General features: G+C 45.2%; 1 protein-coding gene across 5 annotated transcripts in view; it reads left to right on the forward strand.

Moving 5' to 3' along the window:
- The window catches only part of cux1b (cut-like homeobox 1b), a 57,681-nt gene that overhangs the window by 17,054 nt on the left and 16,306 nt on the right, over window positions 1-24,321 (forward strand). For 4 of the 5 annotated variants that reach the window (XM_068585893.1, XM_068585898.1, XM_068585894.1 and 1 more), the window contains exons 2-14: window positions 519-629; window positions 4,404-4,451; window positions 8,367-8,445; window positions 10,970-11,107; window positions 12,931-13,054; window positions 15,250-15,326; window positions 15,812-15,878; window positions 20,325-20,373; window positions 22,032-22,130; window positions 22,676-22,864; window positions 23,058-23,116; window positions 23,455-23,497; window positions 23,629-23,725. In XM_068585893.1, coding sequence (XP_068441994.1) covers window positions 519-629; window positions 4,404-4,451; window positions 8,367-8,445; window positions 10,970-11,107; window positions 12,931-13,054; window positions 15,250-15,326; window positions 15,812-15,878; window positions 20,325-20,373; window positions 22,032-22,130; window positions 22,676-22,864; window positions 23,058-23,116; window positions 23,455-23,497; window positions 23,629-23,725 — 1,180 coding nt within the window. The remainder of the gene's footprint in view (window positions 1-518; window positions 630-4,403; window positions 4,452-8,366; window positions 8,446-10,969; window positions 11,108-12,930; window positions 13,055-15,249; window positions 15,327-15,811; window positions 15,879-20,324; window positions 20,374-22,031; window positions 22,131-22,675; window positions 22,865-23,057; window positions 23,117-23,454; window positions 23,498-23,628; window positions 23,726-24,321) is intronic. The other variant, XM_068585895.1, reaches the window with a different exon arrangement.

Here is a 24,321-nt window from a genome sequence, read left to right on the forward strand (position 1 = left end):
AAATGGATGAAGGCGGACCCTGCTTCCGTCTTGACAACACTGCTGTTGCTAATAATTGTGCTGTTATTGGTGGGGGGGCGGGGGGCGGGGGGGGGGGGGGGGGAGTCTGGTGCAGACAATCAATAATTGTTCTGAACTGTGTACAGAGTTGTAGTAGTAGTGGTCTACTGCTGTCATACCCGACACAGTGGGAACTGATTGATTGACAGGCTGAATGGAAGAAAAAAATACTGCTCTCGAGATCAAACTATCAGCGTGGACGGGTTTTCTTTGACGGGGCATTGTCTTTGTGGTTCTGCTGCTGCAACACACTGGTTCAGCTGAGGCAGGACGGGTAGTCTGCAGCGCGCCAGATGAGTCAAGGACTCTGCTGTGTAGTCAGAAAACAGCTCCCCTCTTTTTATTCTGAATTATAACAATGATGCTGATTATGATGACAGAGACAATAACACGTATGAGAAAATGTGTCGCTCTCTTCTTAGGGGACTGAAAAAAAAAATGCTGTGTTTGTGTTGCAGAAAGAACTAGACGCCACCGCCACACAGCTTGCCAACAGACAGGACGAGAGCGAACAGTCCAGGAAGAAACTCATCGACCTGAGCCGCGAGTTCAAGAAGAGCACACCGGAGGTGAGAAAATCAGATATTCACAGACACGCACCAACGCACAGACACGTACGCATCCCGCTTTGCCGATCATGGTTTGCCTCTGTGTCTCTTCTCCTCTTCATAAATGTTGCCGTGATTATTTACTGAGAGAGCAGGGGAGGAGGAGACGGAGCAGAGATGCAGGCTCGGCTCCCAAAAATAGTCTCTCCATTAGTTTCCCTGAAATCCTAAAGAGACAAAACAGAAAACCCCTCAGGAGTTTGTATTATCTGACCTAGTTTTTTATGCGTGCAGAAAGTGTGTGTGTGTGTGTGTGTGTGTGTGTGTGTGTGTGTGTGTGTGTGTGCGTGTGCGCGTGCATGATAGAGAGAGAGAGCCGGAGAAAAAGAGAGAAAGGCAAAGAGAAGCAGCGCAGGAGGGAGAGAAAGAAAGAGAGTGTGACAACACTACTAAGTGGGATCAGGAGGGAATTCTGTCCTGTTCCTGTGTTCCCATCACTCCTCTTGGGAATATTTGTTTCATCTCTGTTACCAAGGCAACACATTTTAAACCACACAGCGAAAACAAAGTATTGTTGTGTTATTATTGGTAATGTCACCATGGTGAATTATTGATGGTCGTATGAATTATGCATGAATGGAGTAGACTGTGGATAGAAAATTGTCAACTCTCCGTGGAGTTGTCAGTAGGTCTATTATAGTTACCACAGGATGTTGACTTCGGCTTGTGGCCCACCCAGTGCAGAGGAGCTGCTACCTGCATATAGAAGATGCTAATTTCCCTTTACCCTACACATTTATCTCTAATCTCGTTCTGAAGTATAAACTAGCAACGCAGACAGACACGCACACGGAGGTGGAGAGACGCACACAAAGAAAACATCCAGGGAAGCAGAGGCGCACACAAACACACGGAGGCAGATAGCCGAGATCACAGAACAGGACCCACACATTCATCAGTGTAACAAGGCGGTGATTTAGGAAGGCTCCTCTGGCGTCTGTGTGGCCCCTGGCATCTCCCTGGTATGTGGAGGAGGAATCCGAGCCAGGCCAGACGAGCGACGGGATTCATTACAGGGCTGTGACGGCTCAATAGGAATCAGCACTAAAACTCCCGACGTTTTGGAGGTGTGTGAGCGTCGAGGCCGCCTACCAAACAGGCTGGTCCATAACGTGCGATGGCATGCGCTTGATTAAAAGTGCTCCGATCGTCCCGTGTGCGTTGGAGGAGCTGTGCTTCCTGTCTCTCGGGCTGCTGTGTGGTTGACCAGCCTATAGAGCGGGCTGTCAGCTCTCTGTGGTCTGCACCAGTCAGCGGAGATCACAGTCACATCAGATCAGACTGCATTAGGCCGAGCGGGAGTCCGTCTCTGATCCATTATTCAACAACCAGGAGACCGGCCCACGTCGACTGTGTCTAGTCTGCTGAGCTGTACTCGGCGTGAACTGCACTCATGGTCTGCATAATAACACACACACATGCAGGCTTTGTAGCATTTTGAAAGTAGTGCAAAGAAATGCAGTGTGAAAACAAAGTTTCCATAATTCATTAGCACCGATACACTGTTGAATTATTTTTTTCCAAGACTACATCTCACTGTGCTTCCTAAGTTGCCTAAATTATTCATCCAGTTCTTAATTTCCTTTTAGTTAGTCAAGTCTCTCCTCTACCACTCTGTGATAAAGGCAAGGGTGGGAATGGTTGTAAAATGTCCCAAAGATTGCTAGCCAGAGGCAGTGGTAGTAAAACAACTTTGTGTGTGTGTGTGTGTGCGTGTGCGTGTGCGTGTGTGCGTGCGCATGCACATGCTCACGTTTGTGTTTAGCTGCAGGGCAGACAGACAGCGAATGGGAGTTCCATACTCCCTGGAGGATTCCTCAGGCTGGCCTGTCTGCTGTCTGCCGGCAGCTCACACACCAACCATCCATCTCCTGCTGCCTGGCCCCCTCCACACACACACACACTACACACACACATACACACTACACACACTACACACACACACTACACACACACTATGGTGTCTGTGTGCATTGTTATGTTATATGGTCATAAATCTTTGGAGGTGGAGAGGGCAGGGAGGCGGAGCACAGCAGAGCGGACCGAAGGGGTTCAGAGCTTGGGTGTTCAGCAGAAGCAGTGGCTCACCTCTGAATGTTATTAGAGTGTTTGTTTTTGTAGAAAGAGAGAGAGTGTGTGTGTGTGTGTGTGTGTGTGTGTGTGTGCGCGCACGCGCATGCATGCAATTTTGTCACACTCTAGTCACAACTTTGATTACAAAACGACAAGATGAGAGGATATTCGTCTAAACTAAAATAACTAACTAAAATAACATTAGGAGTTTAATTAACTTTGGGAAACAATTCAATAAGTAAATGAATACCTCATTGTCAAACTATTATGGTTGTGTTGAGGCAGAGATTCATGATTTTTACAAAGGTAGTAATTATTGCAGGACTGCTAGACGAGACTGCGTCACATTATACAAAGGTTTCTTTTTTGTCATAAATATTAACATTAGTTTGATGCCACAGTGAGAATAGCACACAGTAATAGTGTAAAATATTGAAATGATGAATGTCTTCTATGCTTATTTACCCCCATAAAGACAAACGTTTGAGCACATTTAGCTTTGCTCTGACAATACAATGGAAGCTAAACTGAAGCAGATTAAAATAAACACTGAAATTATTTGAATGCAGGTAATCTGAAAACTAATTTAAAGGAAACTGAATTCAGAAAAGAAAAATCTGGATATTATAAACTAATGCAAATAACAAAACTGACGCCTCTCGCGCTTGTGTGTCTGTGTGTCTGTGTGTCTGTGTGTGTGTCTGAGGGGGCGGAGCTGGGGGTGGGGTGGAGGTCATTATCCCCAGCAGGGGAATATTGAATTGGCCCAGACAAACAGCCACAACGACCCCTGATGAGGTAACAATGAAGCGGGGTCACCGAGGTCATGACCTGTCCTCAGCCCCAGACAAGCGGCCTGTCTGGACCGACCTGGGATTAGGCCGGCCCCAGACACTGGTTCCAGGTCGGTTTGGGATGCATGCTCCCTGCAGCATCGGTAAGGCTTTTAGACAAAGTTTTCTAAAAGGCGCAGAGTCTCCCGAGCACACATCTGTCGGTGCCCTACTTCACATCTTCATTAGGCAGTTTTGGGAGTATGTGTGTGTCCACGAACTGTGCAAATCAAATGTTCCTGTACAGAATGTCCTATTCTGCCACGCTTTTTACCGTACGCTCCAGTTCAGTTTGTCAGGATGTAGGCTCAGCTAACAGCATGGTGATTTGCATGTTCCCCTGATACATACTCGACTGGCTATCTAATCTGAAACCGCTGACTCGTATCGTAAAGTCATGCAATGGGACTTGCGGGATGAAAAACATTTGCTTTGTAGTATAAACTTGGTGCACGGTGAAAATGTTCATTAATTGTGGTGTTACTATATGGCTCATGCGCTCTCTATCTCACACGCACTAGTGGTGCCTCTGGGTGGCCCAGGTGGTGCTGCACCTGTTCTTATAAGAAAGGCAAAAAGCACCTCGGGGTACAAACCTGGCTCGCTATATCCTCGTGCTCATCACACGCTCACGCATCACTCAGTATTCATCCTGAATGGCAAAAATGGCCGCCACCTGATTTCAAGGAGCGACTTATTTGATCACAACGTGGTCTGCGAGTGTAAAACTCTGTTGGTCATCACTGCCCCATGGACCTGTTTTATCAACTGTTTTTAGGTTAAAAATGGACTGGTTGATTGTTGATCATCTCTTTTCTTTGTCTTTTAGGATTTCCGGAAACAGGTTGCCCCTTTGCTCAAGAGCTTCCAAGGAGAGGTGAGGAATTGGGACTTTATATTGACATAGTGATAGACGCACATGTTCAAGCACAGCATTCAAACAGAGCATTTTATAAAGCCTGTTTGCTCCCTCTCTCAGTGCCCTTCACTCCTTTTCCACTTTCATCTTTCCTCTTAAATCGTCATCTCTTCGCTCTCACTTCTGTCTCCGCCATCTCCTGTTCTTTCTCTTGCCACTATCTCATTTCCCCTCTTTCCTCTCCCTCTTTTCTTCGCTATGCTCTGCTCTTGATTTTCTGTCCTATTCATGAAGTCCTGTAGCCCGAGGGTGTGTTTAAATTGCATCCTGCAAAAAAAAAAAAAAAAGGCACCACAAAACCCCGGCTCCAGCCAGTCACAACTCACCAAATGCTATTTCCTCAGACTTTGTTTGTCTGCATGATTCGGTGGGGTTATTTGTTGATCTGGTGAATCATGAGCCCTTTTTTTTGCTCATTGTGGCTCATTTATTTACTTTCAATTGAATCTTGCGCCCTAGGTTTCTTTTTACCTTGACCTATAAGGTGTGTGTGTGTGTGTGTGTGTGTGTGTGTGTGTGTGTGTGTGTGTGTGTGTGTGTGTGTGTGTGTGTGTGTGTGTGTGTGTGTGTGTGCGCGCTATATCATACTCCCACCGTTCCCCTCTATCTCCTCCTCCATCATTTTGGCCTATTTCCATCATGACTCCTCCTTTCTGGCAGCCGTGCATTTCCAGTTCACTCCCATATGTGCGAGTCAGAGGGTAGGAGTGGAAGCGGCTGGTTTGGACTGGGGCGTTATTTGGGGTTGGAGTGGGTGGACATTCAGCCCAACAGTATCTCTTCCCAAGCACACACACATGGACACACACATGCACGCAAACAAAATCATCTCAATAGACAGTGACAGTTCTGCTTTGCTACTGGCCTTAGAATATTACAGTTTAACACTGGGTTAGTTTCCATATTCTTGTGTTAAAGCAGCAACCACAGCCAGTGGTTATGTAAAAATGCTGTAATTTATAGTGGTCCCACCATGTTCTGCTGATGATCCACAGTCTATTTAGAGAATAGAAACGGCAGCAATATAATTGTGGCTTTGTCAGCTGTTTCCACCATGTTGACACACCTCAGCGGCGTGCACACCAGAACACGCTGAAGCACATAGTGGGTGGTCGCGGAACTGAGAAAGACATTATCTTATGATTATTGAGATAATACTGTACACCCGCGCCAGTCTTAGCGCAGCCCATCAATCAGTCAACTATTTTGCGCGCTTGCGTGCCACAACACGAGTAGCTCTGAGAATGTGTAATTTTAGCCCGGCTTTGTTTGCTTACCCCTCAGTGCTTTGATCAAGGACAAGACGGTACCAAAAACCAGAGGGTCTTCCTGTCAAAGTCCCACAGTAACTCATCCTTAAGCATTTTACCCTCAGAGCTGGAATCTTTACTAAGTGAGTGTGGAACCCAGACAGAACAATAAGAAGTTTTATCCCAGGAAGTTGGAGGTCTTGATCCTCTGTTTAATCTTTGTCATTGAAAGGTGGATGCCCTCAGGTCATAATTATTACCAATAACAGTACTGTTTCCACAAAGCCTCGCTTTGCTAAACAGGTTATATGTGTGTGTGTGTGTGTGTGTGTGTGTGTGTGTGCGTGTGCGTGTGTGTGTTGCATGCTCAGTGTTCCTTGTTGGTCCATCGATCAGATAAGCTTTTCCATTATCCAAGGCTTCAGTCTCTGCTTCCCATAGCCTCCCCTTATCAGACTCCACTGGGGCCAACACACACACACACACACACATGCACACGCACGCACAAACGCGCACGCACACACACAGGTCAGCCTGATGCCCTTCACACACTATGGGTTAGATAGGGGAGCGAGGCGGTGCTGAGTGATGGTGGTGGCACAAGGTGCTGACGTATGTACGTATGTGTTTGTGTGTGTGGATGTGTCGGGGGTACCTTTTGCAATTGCAAGCACTTCTCATTGGTAACCTACTGATACTGGTGAGGTATCATTTGTGTCACTTCATTTGTTTTGCTGTGTGTGTGGGGGATGGGGGCAGGGAAGCGTGTACTAGCAGATGTCTTTGGGATTGGTTGAAAGAGCTGCAGTTTGGTGCAGCAGGGTTGCATTTGCAAATCCTGGGTGGTCTTCTAATGGCTCTGGTCCTGCAGTTAACCTGCCTCTAACTGTAGGGTGTGTCCTACATTAAATGTCTATTTCCTGCCTCCCATGTTGGGCTATATAAAGATGCTGTACCACTGACCTTGGCCCAGTCATTGTACAGTCACGCAGCCGGCTTCCTTCATTGCCGTTGGCAGATCATTTTTTGCGTTTGTTTCTGAACATGTGTGTTTCTTCTTTATCGTGATGTTGTTGTACTGATCACAAACTCTTATATACATGCACGCACATTTAGAAACCGATGAACAGGTTCAGCGTTGGTGTGTGAGAGGTATTAGTACTCAACATCAGTAATCTCCCATTAGCGGCCTTGCATTTCAGGATCCTGATCGCTCAATGTCACACAGCACATGAAGAGGGCAAAGTACATGATGCAGCATGATGTGAGAATGAGATATAGTAGTGGGTTAGTGTGTGTGTGTGAGAAAGACCAGGTCCCTATGCATGCCAGATAGACATTAGTGTGTGACAGAGAAACATGTGAGAAAGACTGACACTGAAAAAGATTTAAGGGAAAGAAAGAAATGAGTCAGAGAACATGGAAGTGACAGGAGGGAGAATTCAAGAGAGCGACTGAGAGAAAGACATAGAAATATAGGGAAGGGAGAAGGGGGAGAGAGAGGGAGGGGTGCTGGCACCAGCCTACTCAGGGCCAGATGTTTTGCGGCTAAAAAACTAGAGATGAATCAAAGCCATGTGAAGAGATTTATTAGGTTCCCATAGGAGCCCAGGCAGTATTACATGTAGGCTGCTCTGTTTACAGTGGCAGGAACCCCTAAACCACCCATCAACTACACTACTGGCTTGGCTGGGAATGTGAAGACTTTATATTTGGACTTATATAGGCTTTTGTCTTTATTTCTTTTCTCTCAGTGAATGTGCTGGAGGAGTTGGAAGAGAAACACAAGGCTGTTTAGTCTGAGTGCGTGAGCCAGAGTCGTCAGCTGCAGCTCTGCCCAGTACAGTAGCACCGACTGAATGTCTTTATTTGGCATCTGTTTCCCTCGATTTAGACTTGATTTGAGATGCAATTCGCCTACTCCGTCTGCTTCTCATATTGAAGTGTGACACACAGACCATAGTGGAGCTTGCTGCCTAATATTTCAGCATTGACAGTGTAAAAGTTCCCCCGGATTTTTTTTACAATGAATCTCTTATGGATCCAATCTAATGTAGTCCATTTCAATAATATGGGTGATGGAATGCATGCCGTGCCCTCTTGTGTTAATGGCTGCAGCAGTAATGGATCCACACTGTATTGCTGCTAAGAGCCGACTGAATAATCTGCCCCTGCTGTGGTTGGAAAGACTGAGCCAGCTGTTTAATGATGTCAGCGTGCTGGAGGGGAAACGAACACACACATTTGCACACACACACCGACGGACAGACAAACTCATCCGCGCGCGCGCGCACACACACACACACACACACACACACACACACACACACACACACACACACACTAGGACAGACAGACTCGGACGCGCACGCAGCAAACGAAATGCATCCGTCATCGACTGAACAGCTGAACTGACTTCACGGGAAGGAAACACCAACGCCGCCGCTGTCAAGACAACCGTGAGCGCACGCAGCATACCGATGCACAGTGAGGAAATACAGCTATGTAGCCGACTCTGACTGTGAGATTAATGGGTCTGCCTTTGCAGTGTAAGGCTGTGACAATCAGCTGTGAGGCGTTGTAACTGACAATTAACAATAATTGTTCTCCTCTATCCTTGCAGATCGATGCCTTGAGTAAGAGAAGTAAAGAAGCAGAGGCCGCCTTCTTGAACGTGTACAAGAAAATAATCGATGTCCCAGGTAAGAGTACGATTCATGTCTGTGCTGTGTGCGTCCTTGTGTATGTGCGTTTGTCTAAACACCTCCCGAGTCCAAAAAAGCGTGTGCAGGAGACCCCCTTATCCATGCACACGGCCCCGAGAGAGGAGGAGAAAAGGCATAACACCGCCCCCCTGGTGCTCCTTTACTGTGCATCCAGGCGTGTACGACACCTTAATATGTCCCCGCGAGATCTCATCCCCACTGGTGAAGCCTTTAGAGGGTCTTAACAGAAGGTGCGTCCTGATATGGATGACAAGTGCGCCCACGATTGGCTCCTGCGAAGTGCGCACATGAGCAGTCACGTTCAGCACACTGAGGCCGAGGAGGGACACGCAGCACACAGTGTTACAGAACACACACACACACACACACACACACACACACACACACACACACACACACACACGGACCTACTGGTTGGAAATTTTCAGCTGTATGGGAGCCCTGCAGGGGCCGTGAATGTAGGAATGGGAGAGGAGTTGAGTTCATCTATAGCGTAAGGAGGTCATCATATTCCCACATGGATAGACCTACAGTAATATCTTTGGATTGTACTGCTCCCAATAAGTCAGCCCCAGCTCTGACGGGGCTATTCTTAACTTGCAGCGAGACAATGATGTAATGCCTGATGCACACACGCACACAGACACAGACCAGCCTGACTAATGCTGCAGTCTTGAAAGAGGAAACAGTGTGTTTTGTTCTGTCTTCTATCAGCTGAAGGCCTGGTTACTCAGCCCAGTGTGCTCTGCTTTAGATTAAAGTTGTCTGGCGAGCGCACTCGGCACCAGTGGCCCACAAGTCAAACTGCTTTTAACAGGCTGTACGGTTGATTTGGAGGGGGGCCGACGTGAAGGACGAAGGTTTGATAAAACTGAAGGGAAGTTGATTTTCAAGGGCGCCTCGGCAGATAGGAGTCCAAATGCAGGGCATACAGTTGAGTTTCCTAGTGTTTGTTTGTACTTGTGTGTATTTGTATGAGACTATGGAATAGTGTGTGTGTGTGTATGTGAGAGAGTGTGTGTGTCTGAGCTTAGCCCTGCATGGTGTGTCACCTTGACAGCACAAAATCAGCATGAAATTCCCCAATCGTTCTCTGCTGATCTCTCATTAGCATAGTTAAGATATCTAACTGCGTCAGACATGACACACACGCGCGCGCACGCATACACACACACACACAGACACACAGACACACACACAGACACACACACACACACACACACACACACACACACAGACACACACAGACACACACATACACACACACACACACAGACACACACACACACACACACACACACACATAGCCCTTACCCCCAGCTGTAAGCTGTCAGTTCCTCTTATCTGTGCAACACACACACACAAACACACACAAACATGCAAACTGCTCTTTTAGCTGGCATGCTGATGAGCGTCGCCTGCGTCTCTTGGCTGCCTGTCACCAGTCTGCCACCCATGAGCACCAATCAGATGTGATTGGCCTGACTGACAGGGCTCTCTTCATCACACTGACAGTTAACCCTGCTGTGTGTTCACAGAGATGTTGGTAAAATGCCTCCAGAAAGTTGTCTTTCTTCCGTCTGTCTCTTGTTTCTTTAATCTCTTATTTACCTTGCCTATTTCACGGCTCCACTTTTGTCCATCTGTCTGCTCCCATGTTTCTCTTTTTTCTTGCTTTCTAGCTGCATCATAGTGAACACTTTAACTGATCAGAGTCCAGTAATCGCTGTTAGTGTGTGTCGTCTGTGTGTAGTTCTAGTACTGGGTCAGCGGTTGACTCATTATTCCCCCCAAACAAAAGCAAAGTTTATCTTGTACAGTGACAATAGTCTATGTTGATACAATGGCTGATAGTGTATCATTCAATAACCTTTATGGATAAACACAATGTGCTAACTATGACCTTTCATTGTTATGTGTTGGTAGCCAATTCCGTTCTGTCTATACAGTGGAGTGCGTTGGTGTATTTTCAGTGGACCGATACTGACTTCTTTTAGGTCAATATCAACGTATTATTTAATTCCAATTAAAATTTATTGTTCAATACTTTAATGTGTCTGTTTCCAGGTCAAGACCTACTCGGGATAGGATATTTACAACAGAAAAGTGTCCAAAGAAAGCGTCCAAATTTACTACACTGTATTCGTTTTGCACATGTTAAAATATATACAGATCTCTTTGATCATTTATTAAACTGATGATCAAGTCATATCAGTTCTCACATGACTCCCTGTGTCCTAATATTGCTAGTATTTGTAATATTATTTGGTCCTTGCAGTAATTTTCCACAGGGAGATCAAAGGTCAGGGTCAGCTGCAGAACAGACTCTCCTGGAGCTGCAAGAGATTCATTGCCTTGCTCAAGGACACCTCACCAGGGCAAATGCCTGCTCTCACAGGGCCTTGACTGTAGTTATTCCTAGCTCACTGTGCCACCTTGCCACCCTTGTTTGTGTAATCTGCTTCACAGTGTGTTAATGTGGTGTGTTTGTCTCTGCCAGACCCGGTACCTGTGTTGGAGCTGGCTCAGCAGCTGCAGCTGAAGCTCCAGAGGATGCACGACATTGAGACAGAGAACACCAAACTTCGCGAGACACTGGAGGACTACAACAAAGAGTTTGCAGAGGTCAAAAACCAAGGTTAGAGACAGGATACATGCAGAGCCACGCAATTTGGGATTTTCCTGACTTTGAGAGGGGCATGGATGTAGGTCGCACAATTAATCATAGATGAGCACATGACAAACTTCCATGTACCTATGATTTAGTTCCTGGCTGCACCAGTGAGAATGAGAAGACGGCACACACGTATTGGGATGGTTACTTTAACATCTGGCCAACGGACAGAAGACACTGATGTTGATCAATCTGCATTATCCTTTTAAAAATATATATACAAAGAAAAGGATACAGACCTGGGCTGAAAGGGAAAAGACTGGATGCATCAAGAACTTGAAAATGTAATTTAAGGTGATAACTGTCTGTGAATCAGGAATACTGTACACGGTTTTCCTCTCTGGTCTGGCTTAAACTAAAGCAGTAATTTTTTAAATATTTGTAAAGCATTCTACCTGCTGATAGTCTGAGAAATCCCACACTTTTAAAAGTAAAGGTAAAGAATGGTAAAACTGTAAATTAGAAATGTTCAGAATGTGCAGAATTGCTGCAAAATCATTTTAGTAATCCATGGAAGTAATCTCACCGTTATGTCGGCATGCGGACAAACTTTCAAGTGCACATATAAGGTCAAGGCAACATGCCGGTATTTAGAAGCCCTTTTCAAAGGAAGAGGCCACATTTGAACATATTTAATGCTTTATAAATGTTTTAAAAACACAAAAAAATGTACAAGGTTTTACATTTTCAAATAGGTTTTCATGGGGGGAAACACGAGGCGCAGTTTCATGAATAAAACACAACCAGCTACCTCGGGGTAAAGAAAGATGGAAAAACTGACAGAGGCAGAGAGATGAGTGAGAAGCGGTAATAAAAGTGGTGTAATTTCAGTCGAAAAGGAGCAGTGAGCGAGCGAGCAGGGAATGTTTTGGAATCCCCCTTTCCTCAGCGAGAGTTAATTGGAACAGCTCGATAGCGGCAGGGTTCCATTCTGCCATTGATTTTCCTGTTCCCTCATCCTTTATCCCTCCTTCCCGCCTCAATAGATGGGGGATATTTAAACCCCCAAAACACACTGTGGAACTCCCACTCCTGTTAAACGCACACGCGGACTTGCCCACACACACAGCCACACACACACACACACACACACACACACACACACACACACACACACACACACACACACACAAAAGAGTGCAGGGGCCATTGATCCCCGCAACCTAAATGTTTAAAGTTCAGTTAAGCAGTTAAGGGGTAAGAGGGCTCTGAGGGGACTCTCCTCTATTGATTATGTGTCAGAGCAGTGAGACTGGAGTTTAAATCGCACACACACGCACACAAAGTGCTAAGAGCCCTCAGTCAAAGGCAGCGAGCAGCAATGCTCTTTATCATTGTCTCACTCACTTATATCTTTCTCAGAGAAACACACTCTCACACACACGTGGAGGCCTATTTATTACCCCAGTTATGTGTTGGATTTATTTCAGGCTGCCCCGTTCAGAGCTCAGCCGTCTGCAGGTTATGGGGTTTCAGCACTAATGCAGTCCTAATGAATACAGCATATCTAATGTTGGCCAACAGTGAATATTCTATACCGGTCATGGACGTAAAGATTAGGCAGGAGCCATAGGGGCCGAGGCCCTCGTCTGCGCCGACAGAGGAAGAATGTGGAGTATGAAATGTGGTTCCTTAAGCAAAGGTCAAGAGGATTATCGTCATCACCGCCGTTTATCACGCACAGGAAACCCCTATAGTCTGTCGTCCATATCGTTTGCAAATTGCCCATATTTGTACAGTTCCTTTCTCTTCTCTCAACGCCGACGCTCTGCTCTTATCTCCTCCAGAAGTGACCATTAAGGCCTTGAAGGAGAAGATCCGAGAGTACGAGCAGTCTCTGAAGAACCAAGCTGAGAACCTGGCCCAAGAGAAGCAGCTGCAGCTCCACAACGACTATGCAGAGAAGGAGAGGTGTGTGTGTGTGTGTGTGTGTGTGCGTGTACGTGTACGTGTGCGTGTGTGTGTGTGTTACACAGTAGAGGTGTTTGAAGTCATAACATTATTTTGCCATTGCGAACATTTGGGTCGTTGTGCCCTCAGACTGACCTGCTATGATCCTAATCTTTGAATGATAGATTTAAGATGTCTGCCTATATTCAGCACAGCTATTCACAACTTAATTATTTCTTCCGAGCTTATAGTCCTCCTTTGTTTTCTCTCCTAGTTATCAGTTTAATCCATTGCTGCCTCCTGCTTCTCTAGCGTTGCTTCTGTTAACAGGAGAATGTAAATGTAAAGGGAAATATAGAAGACAAAGCCAGCATTTTTGTCATGTGGGTGCTTGATTGACACCCCAGACTCCCGTTTTCTGTCATTTACCACAATATCTTTTAGTGTTTTTTGTTCAGAATAATTGCTACCACAGACATCTGTGTCTGAAAATACTAACTTAACTAAATGAAACCCAGAAAATGACTATACAATGTCATGAATTATGATTCAGTGTCTTTTTTTCATACAAAGTGATTTATTTTGATTTATTAGGTTACTTCCTTTCCAAACCCCATTTTCAAGGCATTTTAAAGTGTGTGTGGTTTTCAGATACAGGAAGCCTGTGGCAGTCATGAATAAGATCAGATATTTAAGGAACCTGAAAAAACAATGCCGACTACTAAATCGATGTATAACTCTTACAAAAGCTAGAATGAGTCACTCTGATATTTTCCCTATTCAACAAATATAGTTTCATTTAAAAACCATACTGCTCATCTTTCCTCTAACATTACACTGCCCGTTTTAAATTATCATGTGAATCCATTTGGAGTTTTTTTTTCTAATGCATTTGCAGGATTTATCTGTCCACCCTAAATAGTTATTTTGGATAACGTTGTGCTCCTATTTGCAATGAAAGGAATGAATAAACTGGAAGGTGGAGATGATGACTGGCCTCAGGGCTTCATTCTCAGTGAGGTTCTTCTTCTGTGGTGGTGGATCGTCTCTCAGCATTTCGGATGCTGTCTGTTTTTAATCCATTTTCATCAACTTTACCTGCATAAAGGTTATCAAATGGTCTTATATCATTGTCACAGTTCTTCTAAAAAAAACTATTCCCAGCTGTTGAAATTACTTGCGTTCAGTGGCATCATATTCTCCTTTTAAAGTATGATGCTCTGCCAACAAATGCTACTGATGTTTTTTTCTTTCACACTTAAGGAGAAACTTTCTCGGTGATCCTCTTGATCAGAGTCTCTGGCCCACTTTAAGCTGATTCATAAGCTCTGTGTTTATTACATGTGCGTTACAGGGCTCATATTTCCGCCTGTGTCAATCATTTTGTTTAGCGTGAAGCCGCGTTGAAGCTTATTGCCTCTTTCAGCCGTGCAGCAGAAGATCAATTGTCCAACTATATTTCCTTTACGTCAGTGTTTTATAGGCCCCTTCCTGTCTGCAGAGAGCTGACTTCCTGTGTCTGAGAGCAGCTGTAAATGGATGGCACCTCTGATGCATTTTATCCTAAGGAGTGAGGGAAGGAGGGAGAGGAAGATGAAAGGATGAAGTAGAGGGCAGAAAAATAGAGATGACAGGAGAGACAGATTGGCGGAGAAGGGGGGCATCAAAGAGTGCCATAAAGACCGTCTTTGTGCTAGATTATTGATGTTTTTACACGCAATGGCAATTTCTCAGCAGAGCCCAACTTCTTAAATGCTAAGAATGAATCTATTTTATCCTTGTGGTTTCTGACACCACCTCTCTCTCTCTCTCTCTCTCTCTCTCTCTCTCTCTCTCTCTCTCTCTGACTCTCTCACACTGTCTGTGTGTGTGTCTCTTTCTCTCTCTCTCTCTCTCTCTCCCTGACTCTCTCTCACACTGTGTGTGTCTCTCTCTCTCTCGCTCTCTCTCTCTCTCTCTCTCGCTCTCTCTCTCTTCCACCCCCCCCCTCCCCCAGTGTGCCCCAGTGGCCAGACATTCCTGCCTAATAGGGCTGCTTAATGAGGAGTGGGTTGTTGGGAGGATTTTAGTGGTGAAAACACTTCAGAAATGGTGGGAAAATAGAGAATAGTTGAAGTTGCCACAAAGTGTGAGCCCAAGATTTACTGACTCAGTATCTCTCCCTGTGACTTTCTGCCCCCGGCTCTCTTCTCCTTTCCTTCTGTCTGCCTCTTTAGGAAACTCCAGGAGAGCCAGGACTCCATGTCCTCCAGGTTGGAGGAGGCTGAGCACAAGGCCCAGTCCCTGCAGACAGGTACGAGTCTGCATGTTCCTTACACACCTGTGTACCCTTTAAACCATATCACTTTGAGGTGATGCTGGCTTCAAATCCTCTGAGAACTTTGTTTAAAATGTTTTAAAAGTGTTTCCTATTGAACATTCATTCGTTGCTGACATTCGGGAGTTACATCCCCAGAGACGTTTAACACTTAATCGGCTTCATCTGGAAGAGGTGGGTGTGGTTTTTATCAGATTGACAGTGACCTCGCATAAGGAAACTGCTCCACCTCGGTCACTTTAGACCAGAGAGAAGCTCAGCGAATGTCGCCAATCTCTCACGTGAAATAACCAAACCGTTTTCTTTGTGTATGTGTAAAAATTGGAATTGGAAGCCGTTAAAGAAATGTTTTCAGAGCCTTTTTTATAAGTATTGTTCTTACTTGGATGTTCACTCTTCATTTGAACATCTTGTAAAAGTGTAATTTACAATTGACTTGACTCTTTTATTGTGTTTTACAGCACTTGAAACAACTCAGGCCGAACTCTTTGATTTGAAGACCAAGTATGACGAGGAATCCACAGCAAAGTATGTGTCTTGGTGATCTATGTGTGTGTTTGTGGGTGACTTCTCCCCTCTGGCTCCTTCATAGTCTGTTCCTGACATAATCATCCTGTTTAGTGAATCTCCTTGCCTGGAAACTCCCCCCATCTCTTCCGAACAGCTGGATTGTCTCTTGCAACGCTCAGTGGCCTCCAAATCCCAGCATTACCCACGCACTTTAAATACTGACGGGGATTGTAATGCATTGCGCAGCCGCGGCAAGCACCAAAATAGAGATGTGTTGTGTGCGTTGTGTGTGTGTGTGTGTGTGTGTGTGTGTGGTGTAGGCTGAAGCGCTCTGATTGATCAGGGTACAGGCGGAGAAGAGAGGCGGATAAGGGTCACTTTGAGATCTCCGACTAAAAGCCAGACGGGCTTCTAAAAGGACCTGTAAGATAAGGTGGCTTCAATTACGTGAGCTGTGGGCATCTATCATTATCGATCTCATAGTAGTGGCGAGGATGAGAACAGAAGCTTTTCCATGTCAGCGTTCCTCACTGGAAAGTGGCACTTTATGACAGTCACACTCTGTTCCCTCGGGTTCAGGACTGGAACCCAGACCAGCGGTGCAGTATGGTCGCGGGGGCGGAGTCTGATAGACTATGAAACCTATTGATTAGTGTCATATTCCAAGAAGATAAACAGTGTTTTTTTTGTAATTGGTTTACTGCAAAAAAAAACAGATTTTAGTTTCTTTGAAACATGAACTCTTTCTATGAATCCAGGACTGTTTAGAAGATATTCACGGGCATCCTGCGTGCACACGAAGCATGGTATCCACTTGGCTTTTAAGGTTTCCCCCACGGTGTCTCTCCATTAACAGAGTTGTTAAATTGATTGGCTGTTAAAAACAGATCGATCCCTCTTCTTCTCTTCCTCACAATACTTTTCTCCCCTTTTCTACCTCCCCCACTTTGTCTTCTGTCTCCAGCATTACGTGTGTCGCTGGTGCAAGAGGCAAGGCAACAGGAAGTTATTACATGCAGTATTATGAACACTAATCAATAGGTTTCATAGTCGATCAGAATCCCGCCCCCGTGACCACGCTGCGCCGCTCCTCTGCATTCTCGCTTTTCTTTAACGTTCCCTTTTCTGTCCTTGTCGGTTCCTTTCATGTCAGAAGAAAACACATTTTGAAAGGACACGTATAGTCGGCCCCATTTGCTTACAGAAGCTAATAAACACATGCCGGCCCACATTTACACACACACACACACACACACACACACACACACACACACACACACACACATCCACATTCACTCACTCACTCACTCACTCACTCGTGAGCCTGAGGCAGTCAGGGTCCTTGACTATGTGGCGTGCTGTGATCTGAAATTTTAATGCAACGCTTTAAAGCACACACAAACCCTCTCTAACCCTGCACCCTCCCAGTCCTTGGAGTCCTTCCCCCGTTTACTGCTTGGCTGAGCAAATCGCCAGTGTTTGGCTGAACACAACTTTTAACCCTTCGACTGCATATATTTTGGCCCTGCAAAACACAAACGGCGTACATATCATGCACCCCCCTTCGCCCCACCCCACCCCCTCCAAAACCCCCCCTCCTCACAGACGCACACACTTGCTCTAAACTTTCCACTAAGGAGGACATTGCGTGACCAATCCCCCATCCCCTTGCTGCATTTGGGTAATCTGCCTTTAAAAATACACTACACACACACACACACACACACACACACACACACACACACACACACACACACACACACACACACACACACACACACACACACTCCCTGAGAGTTTGGTCGATGTTGCGGCGCCCAGAGTGTGTGAGCGTCAGCGGGAGGCGGGCCTGCAGATGTAGCGCAGCCCCCTGTCTGTGTTGGCGCTGCGAGGGTCCGGCTGGCTGCATTTTACCCGTTTAGTCCCTGTTAAAGATTAATGATATATTGATCCTCAGCCCCACAGGACGGTGTGTGTGTGTGTGTGTGTGTGTGTGTGTGTGCGTGTGCGTGTGCGTGCTGGCCTGTATGTCTGTGTGTGGCTTTATCTGTGTATAAAGGCTTGATACCATTTCGGGAAAACCATTTAATTGCTGATAATTAGGAAAGAAAAGCCTATTGACTGTTGCCTGTGTCCATCTCAAGCACACACAAACTAAACAAAATGGCGCACAACACACACGCAAACGCACACTCTCGCAGCTAGCTTCTTTTTAAGCCGCCTTGAAATCCCCAAGGTAACACGCTGTGAAAACGCAATGTGGAGAAAGCCAAGGAAAGAAAAGGAATGGAGTGATGAAAGCTAGAGGGCAAAAAGCAAGTCAGGGGCTGGAGGCTACAGCGAGGAAGAGGGGATAAGAGTGTGATAGAGGAGGGAAATGAAAATCTAAATCAGGAGAATATCCTGCTGGCACCCGAGGACAGAGGCCGAGGAAGAGAGGGTGAAAGATGAGAGAGGGGAGGTGGAAGGGGGGAAAAAAAGATAAAAGGAGGAGAAAGTGGAGGGCAATGGGAAGGGAAAAAGGATAGAGGGTGGAAGAGGAGCGGTTGAGTGAGGAGCAAGAGAGAGAAGATGATAAGAGATGAAAAGGCCTGTCTGAGATGGAGGAAGTACAGTAGGGGCTTAGAGGCTCGTTTCAGAAGTCCTACAGTACCCACTGATGTCACTTGTGCACCCGTTGGCTTTCATGGTACAAAAGAGTGTGTGTTGTTTGTGTGCGGGATGTTCTAGTGCAGCTGTACATGTACTCTATAGCTCCTCCCTGTGGCTGCTGTGTGGAGCTTTGTAGGTATGCTTTGGTGGCCTAAAATTAGGATTTACCATTACGAAGGACCCTCCCGTTACTGTTCAGTGTTTGATGAATTAATTCCAGTGGGAGCGTTGGCCGGCCGTGGACAGCTCTGCTCTGCCCAGTGACTGACTGACTGTATCAGGATATGCAGAAAATCCCTTCCCTGTGATCTGCTTTGGCCCTCAGCCTCTAGCTTTGCCTTTTATAATTCCCAAATACAGCCAAATCCAAAGGTTATTTAAGAAGACTTTGTGCATCTGTACTTTGATTAAATGATCACATTTGGAGCAGGAGCGGTGGCGTATTTGGGTTGCATTACTACCCATAAATGCTCTCCATTACAAGCTTTTCTGGCTTGTTGGCTCTCTGACCTTACATTTGTGTGTGCCGGAGTGCGAATGAGTGCGCACGTGGGTCCTGCACACTATAGCTTAAGACAGGATAAAAGCTATTGAGGTAGTGTACTATTATGTTGCTTAAATGCATACTAGATCCTTTTAACTGTTGGGGAAAGAATAAAAGCAGAGAGTGAAAAGCTCTCCCACCCACATCTGATTCTTTTTGCTGCATTGCCTGTAGCACAATGTTGACCTAATATCAACTGTGTCTGTTTTGTTAAACACATTCAAATCAGTAGTACTCAAGCCTATGGGACACAACACTGTTTCTCATACTGTGACACACAAATACAAAAGCTGTGTGGGTTATTGGGTTTACTATCAAAAGATTGCAGGGAAATCAAAAGGTCTTAATGGACTCAGCAGTGCACGTATGTGCTCACGTCTCTGCACTCAATGCTGGCCATGTTTGCTTATCAGCAAGTAATGTCTTAAATAAACATGAACTGTGTCTTTGAACTGCTTTGAACGCCAACCAACGAGATTTGTAGAATGCATTTTAGGCGTCCGCACAAATACACAGGCAGTGAATTAACAGAGAGGGTAATCGTGTTTAAGCAATTATTTAGCCCTGGCTTATAACTAATACAGTCCTACAATGTACAAAGAAATGAACACACTGTTTTTCTGTTCTGTGATGTTTTGTCCTCATCCTCAAAGTGTCCTCCGCATCTCCGTCTTTGCTTGCGGGACAGTGGCAGGTATTCACGTCGCTCATGAATGAGCGTAAAGATATTTTCTCCAAATTTGAAAAGATGTGGTATTGTGGGGATGTATTCCTGCTGTCTGACCTCTAGCAAGTGAGAGGTGAACCATGGCCTCCATCCAGACCATTAGTCAGACACAATCACACAGCTTCATAGCAGATTAGTCTGCTGTATTAGGACTTAGAGCTCTATTAATGTAATCCCTCTGTTTTAGTGTGGCCTGGGTTTAGGGCTTACATGTGCACACCCACACAAAGACACGCACGCACACACACACACGCTTAAATACATGTATACATGCACACATACAAGCTGTTTGGGTTATGGAGTTCACAATCAATGGATTAAGGTGAAATTTAGACAGTAGCTTAATGGACACTGAACCGACATTTGTGTTCTCTCTGAACAATGACACACACTCACCGGTTGTGTGCAGAGTGCACTTTCCTTCCTGGGATTGGTCTCCATTTATCCATTCCTTGTTGTTTTACATCCCTGTGCTGTGTTTCTGTGAGTCTCTCATAAGCGCTGTTTCTTCCTCTCTGGTAACGGTGAACGTCTTCCTCAGGGCCGATGAGGTGGAGATGGTGATGACCGACCTGGAAAGAGCCAATCAGGTAACCCACTCACCTTCATGACGTAGCATCATGAACACAGCATGGTCCCAATGATCCATCACGCCAGAGTTATACTATTAAAATGCAGAGAAAGCAGGAGTCCTTCAACAAATGAGTGTTTAAATCTTTAATGAATCAAGTCTTGTGATATTCTGTATTTTTCTTCCTGTCATAAAAAGACAGAAACCAACAATTAATGAATTTACTGACAAGTGTAGTCTGTGTTGACACAGCCTGGCAGCGTATAGTTCTTCTGTGCCATGGAGCTTCATTGCCGTCCGGAAATTGTTCAAAACAAATCCGTAAGCCACAAAGTTGCATCATTATGTAGAATAACGGCTCTGTAGTCGTGTTTAGTTGGTTTTCTGTCCTGCATCCTGCTGCTGCACACATCCACCAGAGCAGATGTCCAAGGCTGAAAATATATTTTTTTAAAAGCACTTTTTACTCCTGTTTGAGAAACATTTGTTAAACTCGAAAGAAGCTGTATCTTTTTTGCTAAAAGTGAAACTATGTATGAATGACCCTGGTTTTTAAAAATAGATTTACATTTTAAGGAACAATCGGCTTCTCGCTTGAGGCGGGGGAAGTTTGAAAGTATTGAGGGAAGAGACCAACACCAGCACTTTTACTGTTAGTTTTGCTCTTTTTTGGGATTTGTTAAGAATAGCAAACGCATACACCAGCCTTATCCTTTGAAGTATAAATGTTCTGATGTTCAGTAACCCTAAAATGTGGCTTACATTAACATGTAATGACTTTGCTTATCACGGTGAGGGCAGCTGTTTGTTTTACATGTTTATTACACACCTACTAAACCCACCCAGCTGAAATAAGCCCCCTAGCGCGTCCTCTGCCCTTGTGTTGTAAATATTCTTTGGTATCTGTTAATGTCATTGTTGTTAACTTTCATTATTAGCCCAAGAGTATGATTTGTGGCTAAAGGGGTAGCATAGGCATGTAATGTTAATATTAGCCTAAAGGTTAGCGCTCCCACTATAATGCCACACACACTATTCACACTTCTGATTTGAGGTTTACAGAGGATGACAGCATGGCCTCCAGCTCAGTCACAGACTTTTTATATGCTTTTATATGGAGAAAATGGAAAACAGGATTTTTCTCTTGCAACTCGCAGTCCAACTCCCACCCAGTCAATAACAGCTCTCCATGTGGTTGCAATTAAGAACGCTGAGGAATCGGCTCCCTGTAACTGCTAATGATGGCAAGTTGGCCGGTGTTGCAGATGATTCCCAACTGGAGCGTGGCAGTTTGTCCATAAATACAAGGCAGCCGGTATCGTCTCAATTCTCAGGACTTTATTTTCAATTTAGGAAGAATCCTCCCTCATCATCACGTTCTCTCTGCCCGCCTCAACTCCAGCATGTGTTTGAGCCGTAGACTTTGCATCGGAGAGATCTAGATGCAGAAAAATGTTGAGATAATTATCCTCCAAAGATCGTTCGTTGATTCAGGGGCATGATGCCACTAAAGGAAGTGTTTCTCTTTCCTGGCCTTGCTATTCTCTTGGCAACCTGCTCCCTCCATCCACATGTGTTTTAGTAGGTTTTCATCTGACTCAGATAAAGGGAACATGTACGCAGTAAAGTAAATCAGTAGATTGAACGTTGGAATCTCTACTGGTTCATTCTTCTCAGCGAGCAGAAGCCGCCCAGAGAGAGACGGAGGCGCTCAGGGAGCAGCTGTCCTCGGGTGACCGGTCCCAGCAGCCCGGCAGCCCGGCCGACACCGACACGGTAACACAACTCACTGCGACGACAACGCGGCTTTGATGGGCCAAAGATCGGCTGTGCCTATTTATACTCAAAGCGATCAGATGATTAAAGGTTCAATTTATGGATCAGTGTAGTCATTGATCTTAAAGCTCAGCTGTTCCAGGCACTAACAGTGCATTCATGTGTTCCAAAGAAAGGTGGCCAGGTGGCAATACGCCATTTGATGTATTGATTAAGTGATTTATTTGACCCGTTCAACAGCCTGCAGAGGTGAGACTTAGAGACTGAATGCCACACCAACGCATCTGCTACATTGATCTGAGTGTTGGGTAGTTGTGATTGTTTGATTATTTACCTCTGTTTATTTATCTGAAGGAGGCCTTTCAAAACGATAATCAGTACATTAATCAGCATTGATCAATGTAGCGATTGCACAACATTGATCGGATTTCTTTGGCGATTAATTGAAAGTATCTGAAAGCAGGACTTTGTATGGTTGGCTTCATGGATACTTGTACAGGTTTCATTTTGTAATTAGCTTAACCTGCCGTCTGGTTGGGCCTCAGGAACAGCAGACGGACGTGGCGTCGCACTCGAGTTTGGAGGCGGAGCTCAGGGCCAAAGAGAGGGAGACCGCTCAGCTGGTGGAGGACGTCCAGAGACTGCAGGCCAGCCTGACCAAACTCAGAGAGACGACCAGCTCCCAGATCACACAGCTGGAGCAGCAGCTCAGCAGCAAGACTGTGATGCTCAAGGTACCGAGAGCTCAAGCTGCAGATCTTAGTCTTGAGTTGGATATAGGTATTTTAGTATTAAAGAGTATGTCTACGTGAATTCTGATCACGCCTTTAACTTTATTCACGGAAATAAGTACACAACATATATAGTTCCCAGGATTGCTTTTATTATTTAATTCAATGTCATGTAATTTAATCTATTCATCTACAGGAACTGGAGGAGAAACTGCAGAAGCAAGTTGACTATGAGGAGGTGAAGAAGGAGTTGAGGTGAGGAGCTGTGTGTGTGTGTGTGTGTGTGTGTGTGTGTGTGTGTGTGTGTGTGTGTGCGTGTGCGCATGCGCGCATTGATCTATTTATTGCATGCGTTTGATGTTTCTAACCATGTTAAGCAAGATGCGCGTCGTCATTTCATAACTCGATTGACTTAAGAAGATGAAGCTTGTGTGTCTCTAGCTTTATATATTGTGTCTTATGCTAACTACCCCTCTATCTTTTCTTGATCTTTTAAAGAGACAGAAATAGAAGAGCTAGCATACTCCATAGCAGATGTGTGTGTCTTTGTCGGGGGTTCATATGGATTTTCCTGTCGCTCTCTCTCTCTTCAGTATCCTCAAGTCTATGGAGTTTGGAACATCTGACTCTGTGCAGGTAACAGTGGTTACAATTAATCTTCACATTATGTTGCAGTGACGGAAAACAATATTGTACATTTGAAGGGAGAGACTGGAATTCCTTTGAACAGTCTCATTTTAAAGTGTTCCCTCCGCCCCCTTCATCAGGACTCATCCAAACCTCTGGAGGTGCTGTTGCTGGAGAGGAACCGCAGTCTTCAATCTGAGAGCTCCGCTCTGCGCATCGCCAACACTGAGCTCAGCGGTAAGTCTGGCTAAACGTAAGGTTATCAGGGCTATAAGGTCACCCACACTGGCCGGGCTGCAGACCAGCAAGCAGGAAAGAATACCGACAGAAGTGGAGTCCAGTGTTCACTGGAGCTCAGATGAGGTTCAGCTGCAGGTAAGGCTACGATGAGGTGGCGTCAGGTTAGCGCATACATACTGTATGCATGCCTCCAGATTATTTTCTCTGAGAATACTTAACCATATATTTATGTTTTGGGAAATATTTGCAATATTGGGTCCACACGATATGCAAAAGAAATGCAAAACAATACCATGGCACAGAAATGTTGTTTCTTTAGTCCCACATATGACGGAGGAGAAGAAAATGCATATCTTTGAATACCGCAGCAGGAGGTCAACCTGAATAGTATCAAAGATGCATAAACTCTCCTCTACATCAAGAATCCTGCCCTCTGCAACAGTGTTTATGGGTTTGAAATGTCATCGCTTTGGGCTTGAATAGTTGAATAGCTTTGAATTGATTAACATTCACAGTAAGGGGAGCTTACTGTCTTACTCAATCATGTTACGCTTTCAATGGTTATGCATTAGAATAATATTTCTCCTAGCGCT

The sequence above is a fragment of the Clinocottus analis genome, unplaced genomic scaffold, assembly GCF_023055335.1.
Source record: "Clinocottus analis isolate CAN_PGR_092001 unplaced genomic scaffold, fCliAna1.0.p SCAF_2, whole genome shotgun sequence".
Lineage (NCBI taxonomy): Eukaryota > Metazoa > Chordata > Actinopteri > Perciformes > Cottidae > Clinocottus > Clinocottus analis.